A 14,351-nucleotide genomic window follows, 5' to 3' on the forward strand; every position below is an offset into this window, starting at 1 on the left:
TAGAATCCAGCAGTTAGACCATCAGGCCCTGAGTCTGTAATTAAATATACACTGGTTTGATTGGTTTTTTTTTTTTTTACCACTTTGTCAAATTAAAAAAAAAAAGATCAAGAAAATACTAATTATTAGAGGTATTGTATTTTAGAATAACTTTAAAAATAAGAGAATATTCTAGCCATTTGTCCGTCTCAATTTCATTAACACACAAAGATTTTTTTTTAAGCGTGTGGAGGTAAGTGATGACCTTTTGTGTGGTGTGCGAGATGTAAGCAAGTTTTACCTTAATCGAAACAATGAAGCCGCAAGTGCATACCTAATCAATTGTAGTACTTAGGGATCAAATCCACAGAGAAAAGATGATGTTTAATTGAATAAGAAAGTTTAGAACTATCAATTTTTGTAGGGATTTTTGGGGGTCACTCAAGATAAATCCTAATCTAAACGGGAAAAGAAAAAAATGCTTAAGAAAATCAATTGAAAAACTAAAGCTTGAGAAAATCAGTGTAAAATCTATTAAGAGAGACGCTGGGTTATTTGAGAATATCTTGGGATATGATCGATTCAAAACATTGCTAAAAAATAAATAAAAATATTATAGCTAAAACTCTTAGAACTCAAGCACGGATGTTTTACTACGTCACTAACGTGATCAAAACCAACTGCCACCCACGACCCTGACCGATAACTTTCATCTCTGGCCCGGGTAACAGGTGCACGCAATATTTTGTACAAGATTTGGCTTAATAACCTTATACAATCTTCATCGAACATATAGATCACCATCGAAAATTCTCTTAAACCCAAGAAGTAAATTACTCAGACATAAGTAATGAAAGCAAAAATATTTTTTATGAAAGCTGTAAAGAAATCGATATTGAAAGAGAAATAAAGAGGGTTCAAGAGATATATCTCTATCTCCCTAAACCTAAAACAAAATTAAATTAGTAAGAGAAGTAATCCAAAACATAAAAAAACTCTAAGCACACGGTTTAGGATTCTTAAAACAGGTATTTATATGTCTTCAATGCATGTTTTGTCGTCACTTAGGATTTCTTCAAAGACAGAAATCAAATGGGCTTGAAATTGGGCTTCTAGGGTCGGACACTGATTCTCCGCGGCCAGGAACTCTCTGGCCATGGTAAAACATGTGTTGATCGCGGTCTGGAAGGCTGGTCGGCTGCTTGACTGGACTTCTTTCTCTTTACGTAACTTTTGATTGAACCATTGGATTGTCCTCATGTCAAGTGTGCTGGAGAAGGAGCTGATCCATCTTTAAGGTCTTAAAATTTGAGGTGGATCAGATGGTGAGAAGGTCTTCATTTGTGGGTGAACTTCTGATTGTTTGACTCTGAACTGAAAATCTAGTCTCCAATCCAATTTGCAAAGCTTTTGTCTAAGTTTTTTTAAAAGAGTTTTGCAACTACAAATACTCAAAATCATAATAAACACACCTAAATAAATAAAAAAATATTTGAAAATTATTTAAAAATGATCCATAAATATGGTCAAAATATAGTGTTATCAGCTCTATTATATAAGAGATAAGTACTATAGACACTTTTTGAGATATTAATATTTTGGCACACTTATCTCCTTTTTTGTGTACATTATTGGCATTTTTACCCTTTATTTAATCTGATCCAATGTTTTTAACCCCGGACCGAACCGGTGATCCGACCAGGTTAAACCGCAAACCGGAAGTATAACCGGGTTGGGTTAATACTAAAACCCACATAAGATTAGACCGGTCAAAAAACCAGATTGAACCGCTAAAAAACCGGAAACCGGTCGAACCGTCAAACAGCATAAAATCGGTTCAAACAAAAAAGCTTAAATCATTTTTTTTCTTTCTTTTTTTACGTTTTTCTACCTTCATTATTTGATATAGGGTTTCTAAGTTTACAGATTTCTGCCTTTCTCTCTGCAACTTACCACCGCCTTACTACGTTTACAGTTCAAAATCAAGGTAAAGTGTTTCAATTTCGATCAAAGAATAGAACGATCACTACTACGTTTTACAACCATTAAATTATTGAGTAGTTTGTTGAGTTTAGTTAGTTTTAGTCTTTTAGTATCTATTATATAAAGTATAAACTACCTCTTGGTGTGCTTTGACGTAATCAATTTTTTAATTGCTTTACTTTTATTTGTAGTGAATTCAATAATGGAAGAGAATGATTCAGATGCGACACTTCCATCAGATACATACACAGAATCTCAATTGCCGTCACAACGTTCTGTTCGTCAAAAATACGATGCAGCTTGGGCATATGTCACTCAAACTGTAGATTCACTTGGAAAAAATACTTTTACTTGTGACTTTTGTGGTAAGAAAAACCAGGGAGGTGGAATCAATAGAATGAAAAAACATTTAGCTAGACAGAAAGGAAGTACCAATGCATGCAAGAAGGTTCCTCCAGAAGTTCAATAAGCAATGAGAACGTCACTGAAAGAAAACGAGGATAGAGCAAAAGAGAAAAAGGGGGTTAATGTTATGAGACAATTTCATGATGTAGATGATGGTCAAGCTTCTCATCAAGGTTCTGTGCCTCTGAGTCGGAAAAGAAAGGGTACTACCGATATAAACTCATACTTTAAAAGGGGTTTAGAAGATCAGGTGCAACCTACCATAAAGTCATGTCTGCAAAGCAAGGAAAAGATTCATGATGCTGATATGGCAGTTGCTTTGTTTTTCTATGACGTGTGTATGCCCATGAATGCAGTGAATTCTACGTTTTATCAGCAAAATTACAAGCATGGGTCATGGTTACATTGGACCTTCATATCATGATTTACGTGTTCGTTTACTATGTGATGCTAAACTGCAAGTTTCTTTAATTATTGACTCTGTTAGGAGTACATGGGCTGATACTGGTTGTACTTTGATGGCTGATGGATGGAAAGATACAAGGCAAAGACCATTAATCAATTTTCTGGTCTACTGTCTTAAAGGGATAACTTTCATCAAATCAGTCGATGCTTCTGGAATATATACAAATGCAGGAGAATTTTGTGTAACCTATTTGCTGACGTTGTGGAGATTATTGGCCCCCAAAATGTGGTTCATATGGTGACAGATAGTGCACATAACTACAAAGCTGCTGCTGCTAAGCTTGTAGAAAGATATCCTGCCATATATTGGTCGCCATGTGCAGCCCACTGTATTAATTTGATATTTTTAAGATATGGGAGAACTACCTCAGGTGGAGAAGCTAACCAGTTCTGCATCAAATATAACTGTGTTTGCGTATAACCATAAGCATATCTTGAATTGGTTAAGAAACAGACCAGGGTGGAGAGAGATAATTCGTCCTGCAGACACTCGTTTTGCTACAAATTTCATAGCTTTGCAGAGTTTGTACGCTCATAAGGATGATTTGCAGAGTATGGTGGTTGATGAGGAGTTCAGAAAAATATCGAGATCAGAGAAAGCAAAGCGTGTGAAACAACTTATTTTTGATGAAGACATTTGGAATGGGTGTTTTATGATTGTGCAGATTATGTCTCCTTTGATCCGTTTGCTGCGTATTTGTGATTCTGATGAGAAACCATCTTTGCCTTATGTATATGAAGGGATGTATAGGGCACGGTTAGGTATCAAGAAGATATTTGATAAAAAAAAGATCTTTACAGGCCTTATACGAGGATCATTAACAATAGGTGGGATAAGATGTTACGTCGTGATATTTACGCTGCCGCTTACTTTTTGAATCCAGCTTTCTTGTACGATACAAAGAACTTTAGTGACAAGCCTGAGATTACAAGTGGAATGCTAAATTTGATTGAAAAGCAGAATGGTGGTTTAAGTGAAACAAAACTAGTAGCTACTATTGGCCGCTATAGAGATCGAGAAGGAAGTTTTTCTCGGGAGATGGCACTTACTTGTAGCAAAACTACTCGACTAGGTTAGTGATGTTATGTTATGTTAATATATTATGTTTTTCTCTAACTTTTAAGATGTTTAATTACATGGAATATTTTTTTTCTTGTTGTATTTGTAGATGAATGGTGGAAATTGTTTGGCTGTGATATTCCTGATTTGCAAAAGCTCGCAGTTCGAATTCTTAGTCAAACAGCGTCTTCATCTGGATGTGAGAGGAACTGGAGTGTGTTTGAACGCATTCACACCAAAAAGAGAAATAGGCTGGAGCATCAAAGGCGCAATGATCTTGTCTATGTTCATTATAATTTACGTCTACAAAACAGGTTTGTTATTTGTAGAGTGTGATAGATTTTTTTATGCATATTTATTAATATATAGTTTCTTGTCTTTATGTGTAGATCAAAGAGAAGTAGATCATATGATCCAGTTGATTACGAGTCTATCGATAAAACTGAGTTTTGGATTGTGGAAGAAGAAGACGAATGGGAGCTTGATTATTCAGAGTTAGAAGATAATCTTTTTGAAGAATATCCTAAAGATGGTGAATAGTTTTTTTTTTAAATTATTTTTTCATTCTATAATTCAAAATTTAAAACATTTAATTAATATGTATTTTGTTTTTTTGTTTGTTCAAGGTAATGAAGATTTGGACAAGGAAGATTGAATGTGCTACTCTATTTTATTTTGGTGCTGTTTTTTATTTAGATTATTGAGGTTTTTTTTTTAAATTATTGCTAATGCTACTCCATTTTATTTTGGTGTTGTTTTGGATTTATTTTATGAATGTTTTCTTAAATATTAAAGAATTTTATTTAATATTTAATTAATTAGAGGTTGTAAAATATTATTAAACCGGTTGAAACTGGTTGAACCCAGTTAAACCATATTAACCCATGTCCCAACAAAATTTCCAGTTCGATCACCGGTCCGGTTTTAAAAACATTGATCTGATCTAATTTCATTACTTCTTACTCTTTTCTCTCTCTATTATTCTCTATATTATTTTCAAACTTCCTCTTCTCTCCACTTCTGTCATCATTTCAACTATTATTCTCATATTTAAAAATAAAAAGGAAAAATGATAGTTAGTTACACAGACTATACTTCATCACATAGTCACACATGCAGACTATACTAAAGAAATTGAACCTGGGTTAAAAGAAGACAAATGTGCTATGTTACCACTGTACTAAATCAAGTTCTTTGAATTTGTATAATCACAAAAATTGATAAACCTTGTGTCCTAGCCAAAAAAACAACAACCCAACTTTATTCCCAAATTTGAGGGAAAAAAACAAAGTAGGTCACATTCAGGCACATGCCATTTTCATATCTGATTGATTCTCTTTCGTCAATCTTTACCCGAATGTAGATAAACCTAGAAGTATATGAACAGCAGAAACCCTAAATCCCTCGGAACAAGGAAAAGCCACCATTTATTGTAGGATAAGATTCAAATAGAGAAATCAAGAAAACCTAGAAAAACTAATCTTTTTGTTTTCTCGCATTTTCTCGGGGAGAAGAAAAGGAATTGAGCAAACACAGTTTTAGAAAAGAAAAGGACGTGAAAGAGCAAACGTGGCAAGAATAATCTTTTTATATTTTCGCAATTTCTCGGTTTATTTTTCTTTTGTGGTTATACAGATTCAAAGAAACCTATTTGGCGCATTGGTAACATTGTAGCTTTGCATTCTCTTCACACAGGTTTGATTCCTTGAATGTGCATATTTTGTTAAAAAACAATTTTCATAAAACGACGTTGTTTTGCAGTTTCGTTTCAATGAAAATGACACTTGGCATCTGAAGCATCATTTTTAATATTTTAACGGAATTGACTAACATACTTCGAGTCAAAGTTGGTTTTGGCCAAAATATTATAAGTTGGGATCTGAATATTCAAATTTTCTAAAGTTAAGATATTAATTAGCACAGCAAAATTGTTCAGGTACTAATCGGTACCAGTTGAAAGAGTTGAGGTACGAATTGGTCGCATTTCCTATATATCATATGCACATAGATATGCATGTGTATCCATATAGTTACGTAGTGTATCTATACAGTTACATCCACGTATGTTATATGCACGTGGATACACATACGTATCTATATAATTGTGTCGTACACAATTGGATACACATATAAATATGTATGTGTATCTATATAGTTACATCCATGTATATTATATACACATAAATATGCGTATATATATAATTACGTCTATTTATGTAATTATATAGATACATATGTAAATATGTATGTGTATCTATATAGATATATCCACATATGCCATATCTATGTGAATCCGCATATATATTCATATAATTGTGTCCACGTGTACGCAACTATATGGATACACATATGTTCTATTAATAAACGACAAAAAAATTAAGTCAAAAAATATAAAATAGATATCAATGTATTTTTTTTTACGGCAAACAATTTTATTAATTTCAAAGGGAGATTACAAAGTCATTATACAGAACTTTCAGAAAACAAATTATTAAATAAACAGATATATGTGCCATATATTTGAAAAAAAACAACATAAGAAGTGAACTCAACGATGCTTTCCGAAGACAAGCCTTATTCGCTAACAGAGCCTTATACCCGTTATTTTCCTTCTTTGTATTCAATCTTTCTCTGATGCGAATTATATGTGTAGCTAGCATCTCTTGGCCAGACCTTTGAATTGCACACAACATGACAAAACCCGATGTTACCGAAAATAGTTCTGAAACTTCGACAATTTGATACCAATTATTCTGTATCAGTGTCTTTTTGAAAAACCTTGACATTGATTTTCCCGCCGTTAGATACCATTTATTCTTGGTTGTAGCCTTCCTTTTGAGATCTAAGTCTAATCTCAAAAACCTCAGTCTTAGAACCCGAACTCATTGTAGTTGTGTTAATGACATCAAGGTTTGTAACCATCTATAATAGTGAACAATGTCACCATCTTTGACATACCACAAGAAAAATACACTGTGACGCAGATCAATACTGATAATCACGACCCTTTTGGTATATAAGACATCATTTCGTCTCCATCTCCATGGTGGTTTCAACAGTGGTCATTTCGAGAGCAAAACTATCAATATTTGCTCTAAAAATTGTAAAACCAGAAAACCAAATCCGTTAAAAACTATATCTAACAGAGTAAAAACGCCGGCAGACAAAGCAGTCGCCAGAAAGACACTTGATGGACTTCGGGGTCACAGGTCTTTGCATGTTCGTTGGTCCGGAGTTTTAAATTTATAAAATCCTAATATCTGAAAATGCACAGATGTACGTTGCAGGACTTAGGGTGTCGATCCACAGGGAAGATGTCTAATCTGCAAAAACTTCAAAATGGGATAAGTAAGCGGAGTCATAAACTTATGGGGTTATTTGAGATTTTTGGTTTACGGGAACCTAAACTAATCCTAACCTAATATTTACGAGAAACTAAATGCAATGCAAATGAGTTGCTAAAGAAAACTTAAGGGATATTCGACTCAAACTAAGGATCTAAACTCATAGGGGGGCGATTTATACTTCTCCGGTTTACCCTAATCAATGTCTAAGCATTTCCAATTAGTTTTCGGGCGATTTATCCTTATCTATTTCCAGTATCTTCATTGAACTAGAATAGGCATATGTATGGCAAACCAACTCTCATCACCTTAACCAACTAATCACTTAATACGACAGTTAACTCTCGCTCTCATGCCGTGGATAAGATCATGCAATCACAACTGAATTTGTTTGCTCACATCTTCTCTACAGGTAGCTTTCGACTCTTATAGCGGCTATGTTCTTCTGAAGCTAGGTACAGATGATCTGATACAGTACTTTCGTTGCTCTAATCGATCCTAGGTTCAGATATTAGGTCATGAATCTAATCTCATGCAGTATAAACAACTTAGAAGAGATGAGATCTAGAATATGGTTTAGAACTCTAGAATTCCTAATCGAACATGTATTTCATTGATACTCTTTAGAAACTTGACTCTCTGTGACTAATCTAACATGATGCAGGAAATGATAAAAGACATGAAAGAAATCTTGTTGTCTTCCGGGACAGGTGGATTGCACTTTTACCGCGGTGAGAGTCTTTCGAGACTGGTGAATTTAGTCAACTTGTTCTTCACATAACTTTTGATTGCACTGTTTGATTGTCCTGATGTAAAGTGCTATGGAAAACTTGTTGTCTCCTCTTGAATATATACAAATTTGAGCTGGATCAGACGGTGATAAAGTCTTCATTTGAGGCTGGACTTCTGACGGTCTAACTCTTGATTTCTTCCATTTTGCCATGTTTTTCCCTAAATTTCCTGAAAAAAGCTTTGAAACTACAAATATATTATAAATATAATAAAAGTTCATAAAATTAATTAAAATTTTTGAAAAAATTATTTGAAATCAATTTGAAATGGATACAAATACGGTGTTATCAAACTATAACTGTAAAACTACACCAAACAACGAACAGAACTCCTTTTCTTTTTTGGAGGAGACGATAGACGGTTAAAAAAGCCCATTGAAACCCTTGAGATTTTTAGATTTCTTAGCCACAGAAATCAAACCAAGCGAGTGAAAGACAAAGTGGAGAGACGAGGCTACCGTATGGCGTCTAGAAATTGATCGCATGACACACTCATTATATTAGCTATGGTTTACAAATAAGGAAAGCTAATGGAGCAACCCATTTTGGGATTCTTAGCTATTAAATATTATTAAAGTTAAGTTAAGTATCTGTATTAAGAAGAAGAGAATTTTGTTGCTTCCATTGGAGTACCCCTAATGGGATGCTTAAAAAAAAAATTGTAATTTATTATTTTTTAAAGAAATTTATTTATTTAAGTAGAACATAAATTATAACAATATTTCACATATAGAAAAAAAAAATTTAAACATAGATTTTGATACATTTTAAACATATAAACGATCAGTTATAATCTTCTTCATCTCCAAACTTTTGCCAAATGTGTTCAAGCAAATTAGCTTGCAATTGTTTATGTACTTGTTTATCTTGAACTTTCTTTCGAGTGCCCATCATATCAGCAATATTTGAAGGCATATCTGTTGAATAGTTCTGATCCACATGTGAACTACCGTGGCCATCTCCGTGTTGGAAATCTGAAAGATCGTATTGAGTTTTTTCAACTCGTTCGTCTTCTACTATCATGTTGTGGAGAATGATACATGCCCTCATAATCTTTCCTATTTTTACTTTATCCCAAAAAAGAGCTGGGTTTTTAACAATTGCAAACCGAACTTGCAAGACTCCGAAAGCATGCTCGACATCTTTTCGGGTAGCTTCTTGATATTTAGCAAATTTACAAGCTTTTGCCCCCTCCGGAAGTGGTATAGATTTGATAAACGTAGCCCAATTTGGGTAAATACCGTCAGTGAGATAATAAGCCAAATTGTAATCCCTACCGTTGACAGAAAAATTCACTTTCAGAGCTTTACCTTGTATGATATCATCAAACACGGGTGAAACAATCAAGAACATTGATATCATTTAAGGTACCTAAAGGACCAAAAAATGCGTGCCATATCCACAGATCATATGAAGCTACCACCTCCAAAACGATTGAGGGTTTTCCAGCACCATGTGTATATTGCCTTTTCCAAGCGGTGGGACAATTCTTCCACTCCAAATGCATACAATCAATGCTTCCTATCATTCCGGGAAATCCGCGGTTTTCTCCAACATAAAGTAGTCTTTGGAGATCTTCTGGTGTGGGTCTTCTTAAGTATTTTTCACTAAACAAATATATTATTCCTTCAACAAAATGTTCCAAACATGAGCGAGCCGTAGATTCACCAAGCCGGAGGTATTCGTCTACTGCATCAGCTGCAGTACCGTAAGCCAAGAGACGAATTGCTGCTGTACATTTCTGAAGTCCCGAGAGACCAGGTCTTCCAGCAGCATCTTTTTTTTGTCGGAAGAATCGAAATTCGTTGGATAGATGATCAACAATTTTCATGAATAATGGCTTATTCATTCGAAAACGGCGTCGGAACAAATGAGATGGGTACGTTGCATTCTCACTGAAGTAATCATTCCATAACCGTGTATGGCCTGACTCCCGATCTCTTTCAATGTAAGCCCGTCTTTTTTTTACTGCCTTGCCTCCATGTTTTTTTGGTAATCAATACACAAATTATCAAAAGTCTGATCAAAGTAATCATCAAATTTTTGATCAAATCGTTGATCAAGTGTTTGATAACGTGAATGATCAAAAGTTTGATAAATTGATTCATCATAATTTTGATAACTTGATTCATCAAAAGTTTGATAAATTGATTCATCAAAAGGGCTATTATTTGAAGAAGAAGGGTTATTATTTGAAGAAGAAGCCATTATTTGTGCTTTGTTTGGTTTTGGGTTTGGAAACTGAAAACAATAAGAACAAAATCAAAGGAGATTGAGCTAGATTGATCAAATGATAAAAAAGAGATTGAGTAAAAGAAAGAACAAAGGAGAAGAAATGTGATATAACATATGATACAAAGTGGCCACATATATATAGCATTACAGGTTTAGTCTCATACAAAGGATGTGGACTCAAATTACCAATACAAAATACACGGTTTCATATTGTCTGAGGGAAACAAACAAACTTTAATGTCGACATATACCACAACAAGTTTGTGGACTCAATTTAAACAGAGGAAATAAACAAAATTGCTTCAAGTAACAAACACCACACCCACTCTTTAGTGTCGACATCCACCACCACAATAATGTCGACATATACCTGAAACATAAAAACAAACACAATCAGCATCAAATATCAACCAAAGATAATGATCTAAAAAACAAAGACAATCAAGATATCTCTTACCCTTGATAACTTGTACACTTGGAATACATCTTTAACACTTGGAAAACATCTTTAAACTTATCTGTTAATTATTATCAAACCAATGTTAATAACCGAGTAAAATAGTAACATAACTAATAGCTTTTCATTGCAATGATCACACATACATAGCTATTACACATCCTACTTAGACGTTTGAAACATAAACTTAAACATAACACTTAAACTAAAACTTAAACTTAAACATCTGGTAAAACTTAAACTAAAACATAAACTTAAGGGAAACATAACCGGTGCATTGAACTTAAGCTTAGACAACCGATTACAACAGCTGTTGAATGAGTTTTTTTTAAGGGCTTCTTCAACCTCCGATAAGGGCTCTTTCTTGGCCATGAAGCTGTCAAGAAGAGCCATCTTCTGAATTTCTCTTTTCATTTCCATTTCTTTCTCCTTAAGCAAGTACATTGATTGGAACTCTGAGAAACCTTTGCCATCCTCGACTTTCTTCTTTCCTTTACTTTTTGCAGCTTTCACACCTTGTGGCCTGATGCTTCCTTGGTTTTCTTCAGCTTTCTTCTTGTCTTCACCTTCACCCTCCTTGCATCTTCTCCTTTTACCGACGCCTTCAGCTCTTTGTGCAGAAACCTCACACCACTTTTGATCGTTTCGGAGCTCCTGCCATGCAAGCTCCAAGGTAAATTTCTTTTTGTGGTCATTGAAGAATATTTGGTGTGCGAGTTTAAGCACATCATTTTCATTCATTCCAGAAGCTCTCTGCCTTGTTGCAGCCTCGTATGCCCCACAGAACTTGCACACCAAGTCATTGATTTTTTGCCATCTTGCCTTACAAGTGGCTGATTCTCTCTTTTCTCTCCCTGCAGCTTTCGGACTAGCAGCCAAGTATATTGCTACCCTTTGCCAGAAGGCACAAGACTTCTGCTCATTGCCCACCACTGGGTCCTTTGACGTGTTTAGCCAGGCTGAAATGAGTAGTACATCATCGGTTGGAGTCCACATCTTTCTCTCTTTACGCTCTTCAGGGCTCTCATCAACGGTGCATTGACTGCTGAAAAGAGGGATTTGGTTTTGAGAGGAAAAGGGATCATGGAGAGGAAGTTCTTGTTGACTATTTAGGAGGTCAACAAAGTTATAAGCTTGAGTGAATGGATTTGAAGAAGAATAATCCATTGCGAATGAAAAGAAAACTGAGGAGGAGAGGAATAAGCGTTGGAGTTTAAAGAAGAAGAAAGGAAAGAAGCAGATGCCTTTAACTAAGGAAGAGAAGAAGGGGTTTAAAAAGAGCACCGTTGGAGATTTTGGAGATCACAGTTTAAAGAGGAGTTGAGTTTAAGTTGTATTAAACTCAGTTGAGTAGACATATATCTACTAAAGCTTCAACTAAAGCTTTAACTTCAATGAACCTCGATATCTAACTAAAGCTTTAACTAAAGGTTTAACTCAGTTGAGTAATGAAGTGTTTTTTAAGTTTTAAGTTGTCATCACAATCAATGAAGTCTTTTTTAAGTTTTATAGTTTAGTTACCATCAATGAAATGTTTTTTATACTTCCCACCTAACATAGCGTTTAAGAATATCAAAGAAAACAGATGACATACCTTTTTTTGTAATGCCAAGACTCAAAGATTCTGGTTGCCAAACGAACCTCTCAGCCGTGCCTTGGGAACCTCCCATATGCCAAACGAAGCTCACATGTTGCAAAGAGAAAACAAACTTGGTTAAGCCCATAGACTGAAAGACTTTAACACATAAATATCAAACACACCAAGACACACAATTCAGCTCACACAATTACCAACTCAGTTCATTAAACACATAGACTTAAATACTATCGACTAGACATTTATCTACCATAAATAATTACCACAACAAGCTTTAAACCATCAATGAACAATTACAACTACACTCAAACTCTACACACATATGCATTTATTACCCTACACACATATATGAATGACTAAACCGATCCACAAAGAATGACAAACAAAGAATAACCCATATCAAATTACCAAACAAATAACCAATACCAATCTAAACAATCTAATGAGCAACTAAACAAAGAATAACTCAACCGATATATACAAGTCCGTATATGACCAACTAGAAGGAAATGTGTAAGCAAGAGATAATCGGAATCCACATATAACAATTCCGAACCCACATAAAGACTCTTCAGTAATCATGATACAGTTTCAAACACATCTCATTAATAAACACAGTTCATTACCCATGATTGAACACATATCAATCATCAATCACAACTCAACCGAGATTTACAAATACAGAGAAAAACAACCTATATACACCAGAACAGAACCCAGACCAAACTAAACTACTCAAGCTTTTGATTCAAACTCAGAAAACACAAAACCCAACACAAATCACCAAAACGCATGAAGAATAAACCCTAAATCAACTCAATCAAAACGCATGCAGAGTATTCAACTTAACTTAATCGATTCAATCAAAACAACAAAATTGTATACAGAAATCGATGATAATAACATATACCTGGTCGGAGAAGATGATACGAGTTCGGCTGACAGGAAAAATTTCGATGACGATCGGAGAAGACATCAATGACGATGAGCCGGTGGAGAAGATTCGTCGGTTTTTTTTTCGGAGAAATCTAGAACTCGAGAAAATAAGAAGGGAAAATTAAACACAAGTCTTCTTCTTTTCTTTCTGTCCACTAAAAGTACGTTACGTACACCCAGGAAGCGATGCTTATGGATCTTAATTAAGTATCGATGCTTCATTTTATTACAATTTTCATTTTTTTTTAGCTAAGCATCTTATATATAAAATTTGGCCAACTCTCTCCAGTTGAGTGACACATCAGCGCTGGAGAGAGCGCCACCTGTCATCTTTAAACATTAATAAAATAAATAATTAATTATATTTAAAACAAACAAATTAAAACACATTAAAACATATTAAAAATATTAAAACATTTTAACATTAAAACACATTAAATCACATTAATAAATATTAATATATATTTATATTAGAATGAAATTAAATTTAATTTAAACATATAAAAACTTATAAATATTATATAATAAAAGACTTTTTAAATGCACAATTCTATTTTTAAAAAATCTTTAAAATTTATTTATAAACTAAAAAAATAATTAGTTTTTAATGTAAGTGAAAAAAAATTATGAGACTAAATAAGTTAAAAAGTTTCAAATAATATTATATAAAAATTTAACTAATAAAATTATAAAACACAAATCATATTTAATAAATGATTAAAAAGATAAAAGTTATTAAAAAATAATAGTAAAAAGAAAGGTATCCATATAAAAATGTCATCTGATTTTTTTTTAAATAATAAAAAAAGATGGAATCAATAAAATATATAACAAAAAAAAATCAAATGATAAATTAAGAAATTAACAAGTGTTATATTAGTAAAATTTATTAAAATAAAAAGAATATAAAGATCGAAGAAAAAATGAGACTATTTAATATAACTGATATAAAAAAGATTACATATAAAGTATCATCAAGAAGAAATCGAAGAAAATATAAATATTTTAGATAAAAATATATTAATAACAAACATAAAATTCAATAGAAAATATTTAAAATATATAAATTAAAATAAGATTCGTGCATATGCGTTGGTTC

At 33.5% G+C, this 14,351-nt stretch overlaps 1 protein-coding gene and 1 long non-coding RNA gene across 2 annotated transcripts; one reads left to right on the top strand and one right to left on the bottom strand.

Moving 5' to 3' along the window:
* Nucleotides 1–2,434: 2,434 nt before the first annotated feature.
* Nucleotides 2,435–4,547, top strand: LOC112082041. The gene is made up of 9 exons (XM_024149128.1): nt 2,435–2,766; nt 2,855–2,911; nt 3,004–3,115; nt 3,204–3,440; nt 3,498–3,589; nt 3,661–3,905; nt 4,002–4,206; nt 4,282–4,424; nt 4,519–4,547. Exons 1-9 carry the CDS (start codon nt 2,435–2,437, stop codon nt 4,545–4,547), a joined length of 1,452 nt encoding a protein of 483 aa, XP_024004896.1.
* Nucleotides 4,548–10,501: 5,954 nt separating this feature from the next.
* On the bottom strand, nt 10,502–13,027 carry LOC112082400. The gene is made up of 3 exons (XR_002897072.1): nt 12,314–13,027; nt 10,720–10,780; nt 10,502–10,632 (listed from the first exon to the last, which is right to left on the bottom strand). It is a non-coding gene; the product is annotated as an uncharacterized LOC112082400 (long non-coding RNA).
* Nucleotides 13,028–14,351: the final 1,324 nt, after the last annotated feature.

Source organism: Eutrema salsugineum, unplaced genomic scaffold (assembly GCF_000478725.1).
Source record: "Eutrema salsugineum unplaced genomic scaffold, Eutsalg1_0 scaffold_1, whole genome shotgun sequence".
NCBI lineage: Eukaryota > Viridiplantae > Streptophyta > Magnoliopsida > Brassicales > Brassicaceae > Eutrema > Eutrema salsugineum.

Coding starts and splice junctions, on each gene's coding strand:
- LOC112082041 (XM_024149128.1), top strand. CDS start 2,435: ATGAGAACGTCACTGAAAGAAAACGAGGATAGAGCAAAAGAGAAAAAG. Junction 3,116..3,203: donor AAGCTGCTGCTGCTAAGCTT/GTAGAAAGATAT, acceptor GAACTACCTCAG/GTGGAGAAGCTAACCAGTTC. Junction 4,207..4,281: donor AATTTACGTCTACAAAACAG/GTTTGTTATTTG, acceptor CTTTATGTGTAG/ATCAAAGAGAAGTAGATCAT.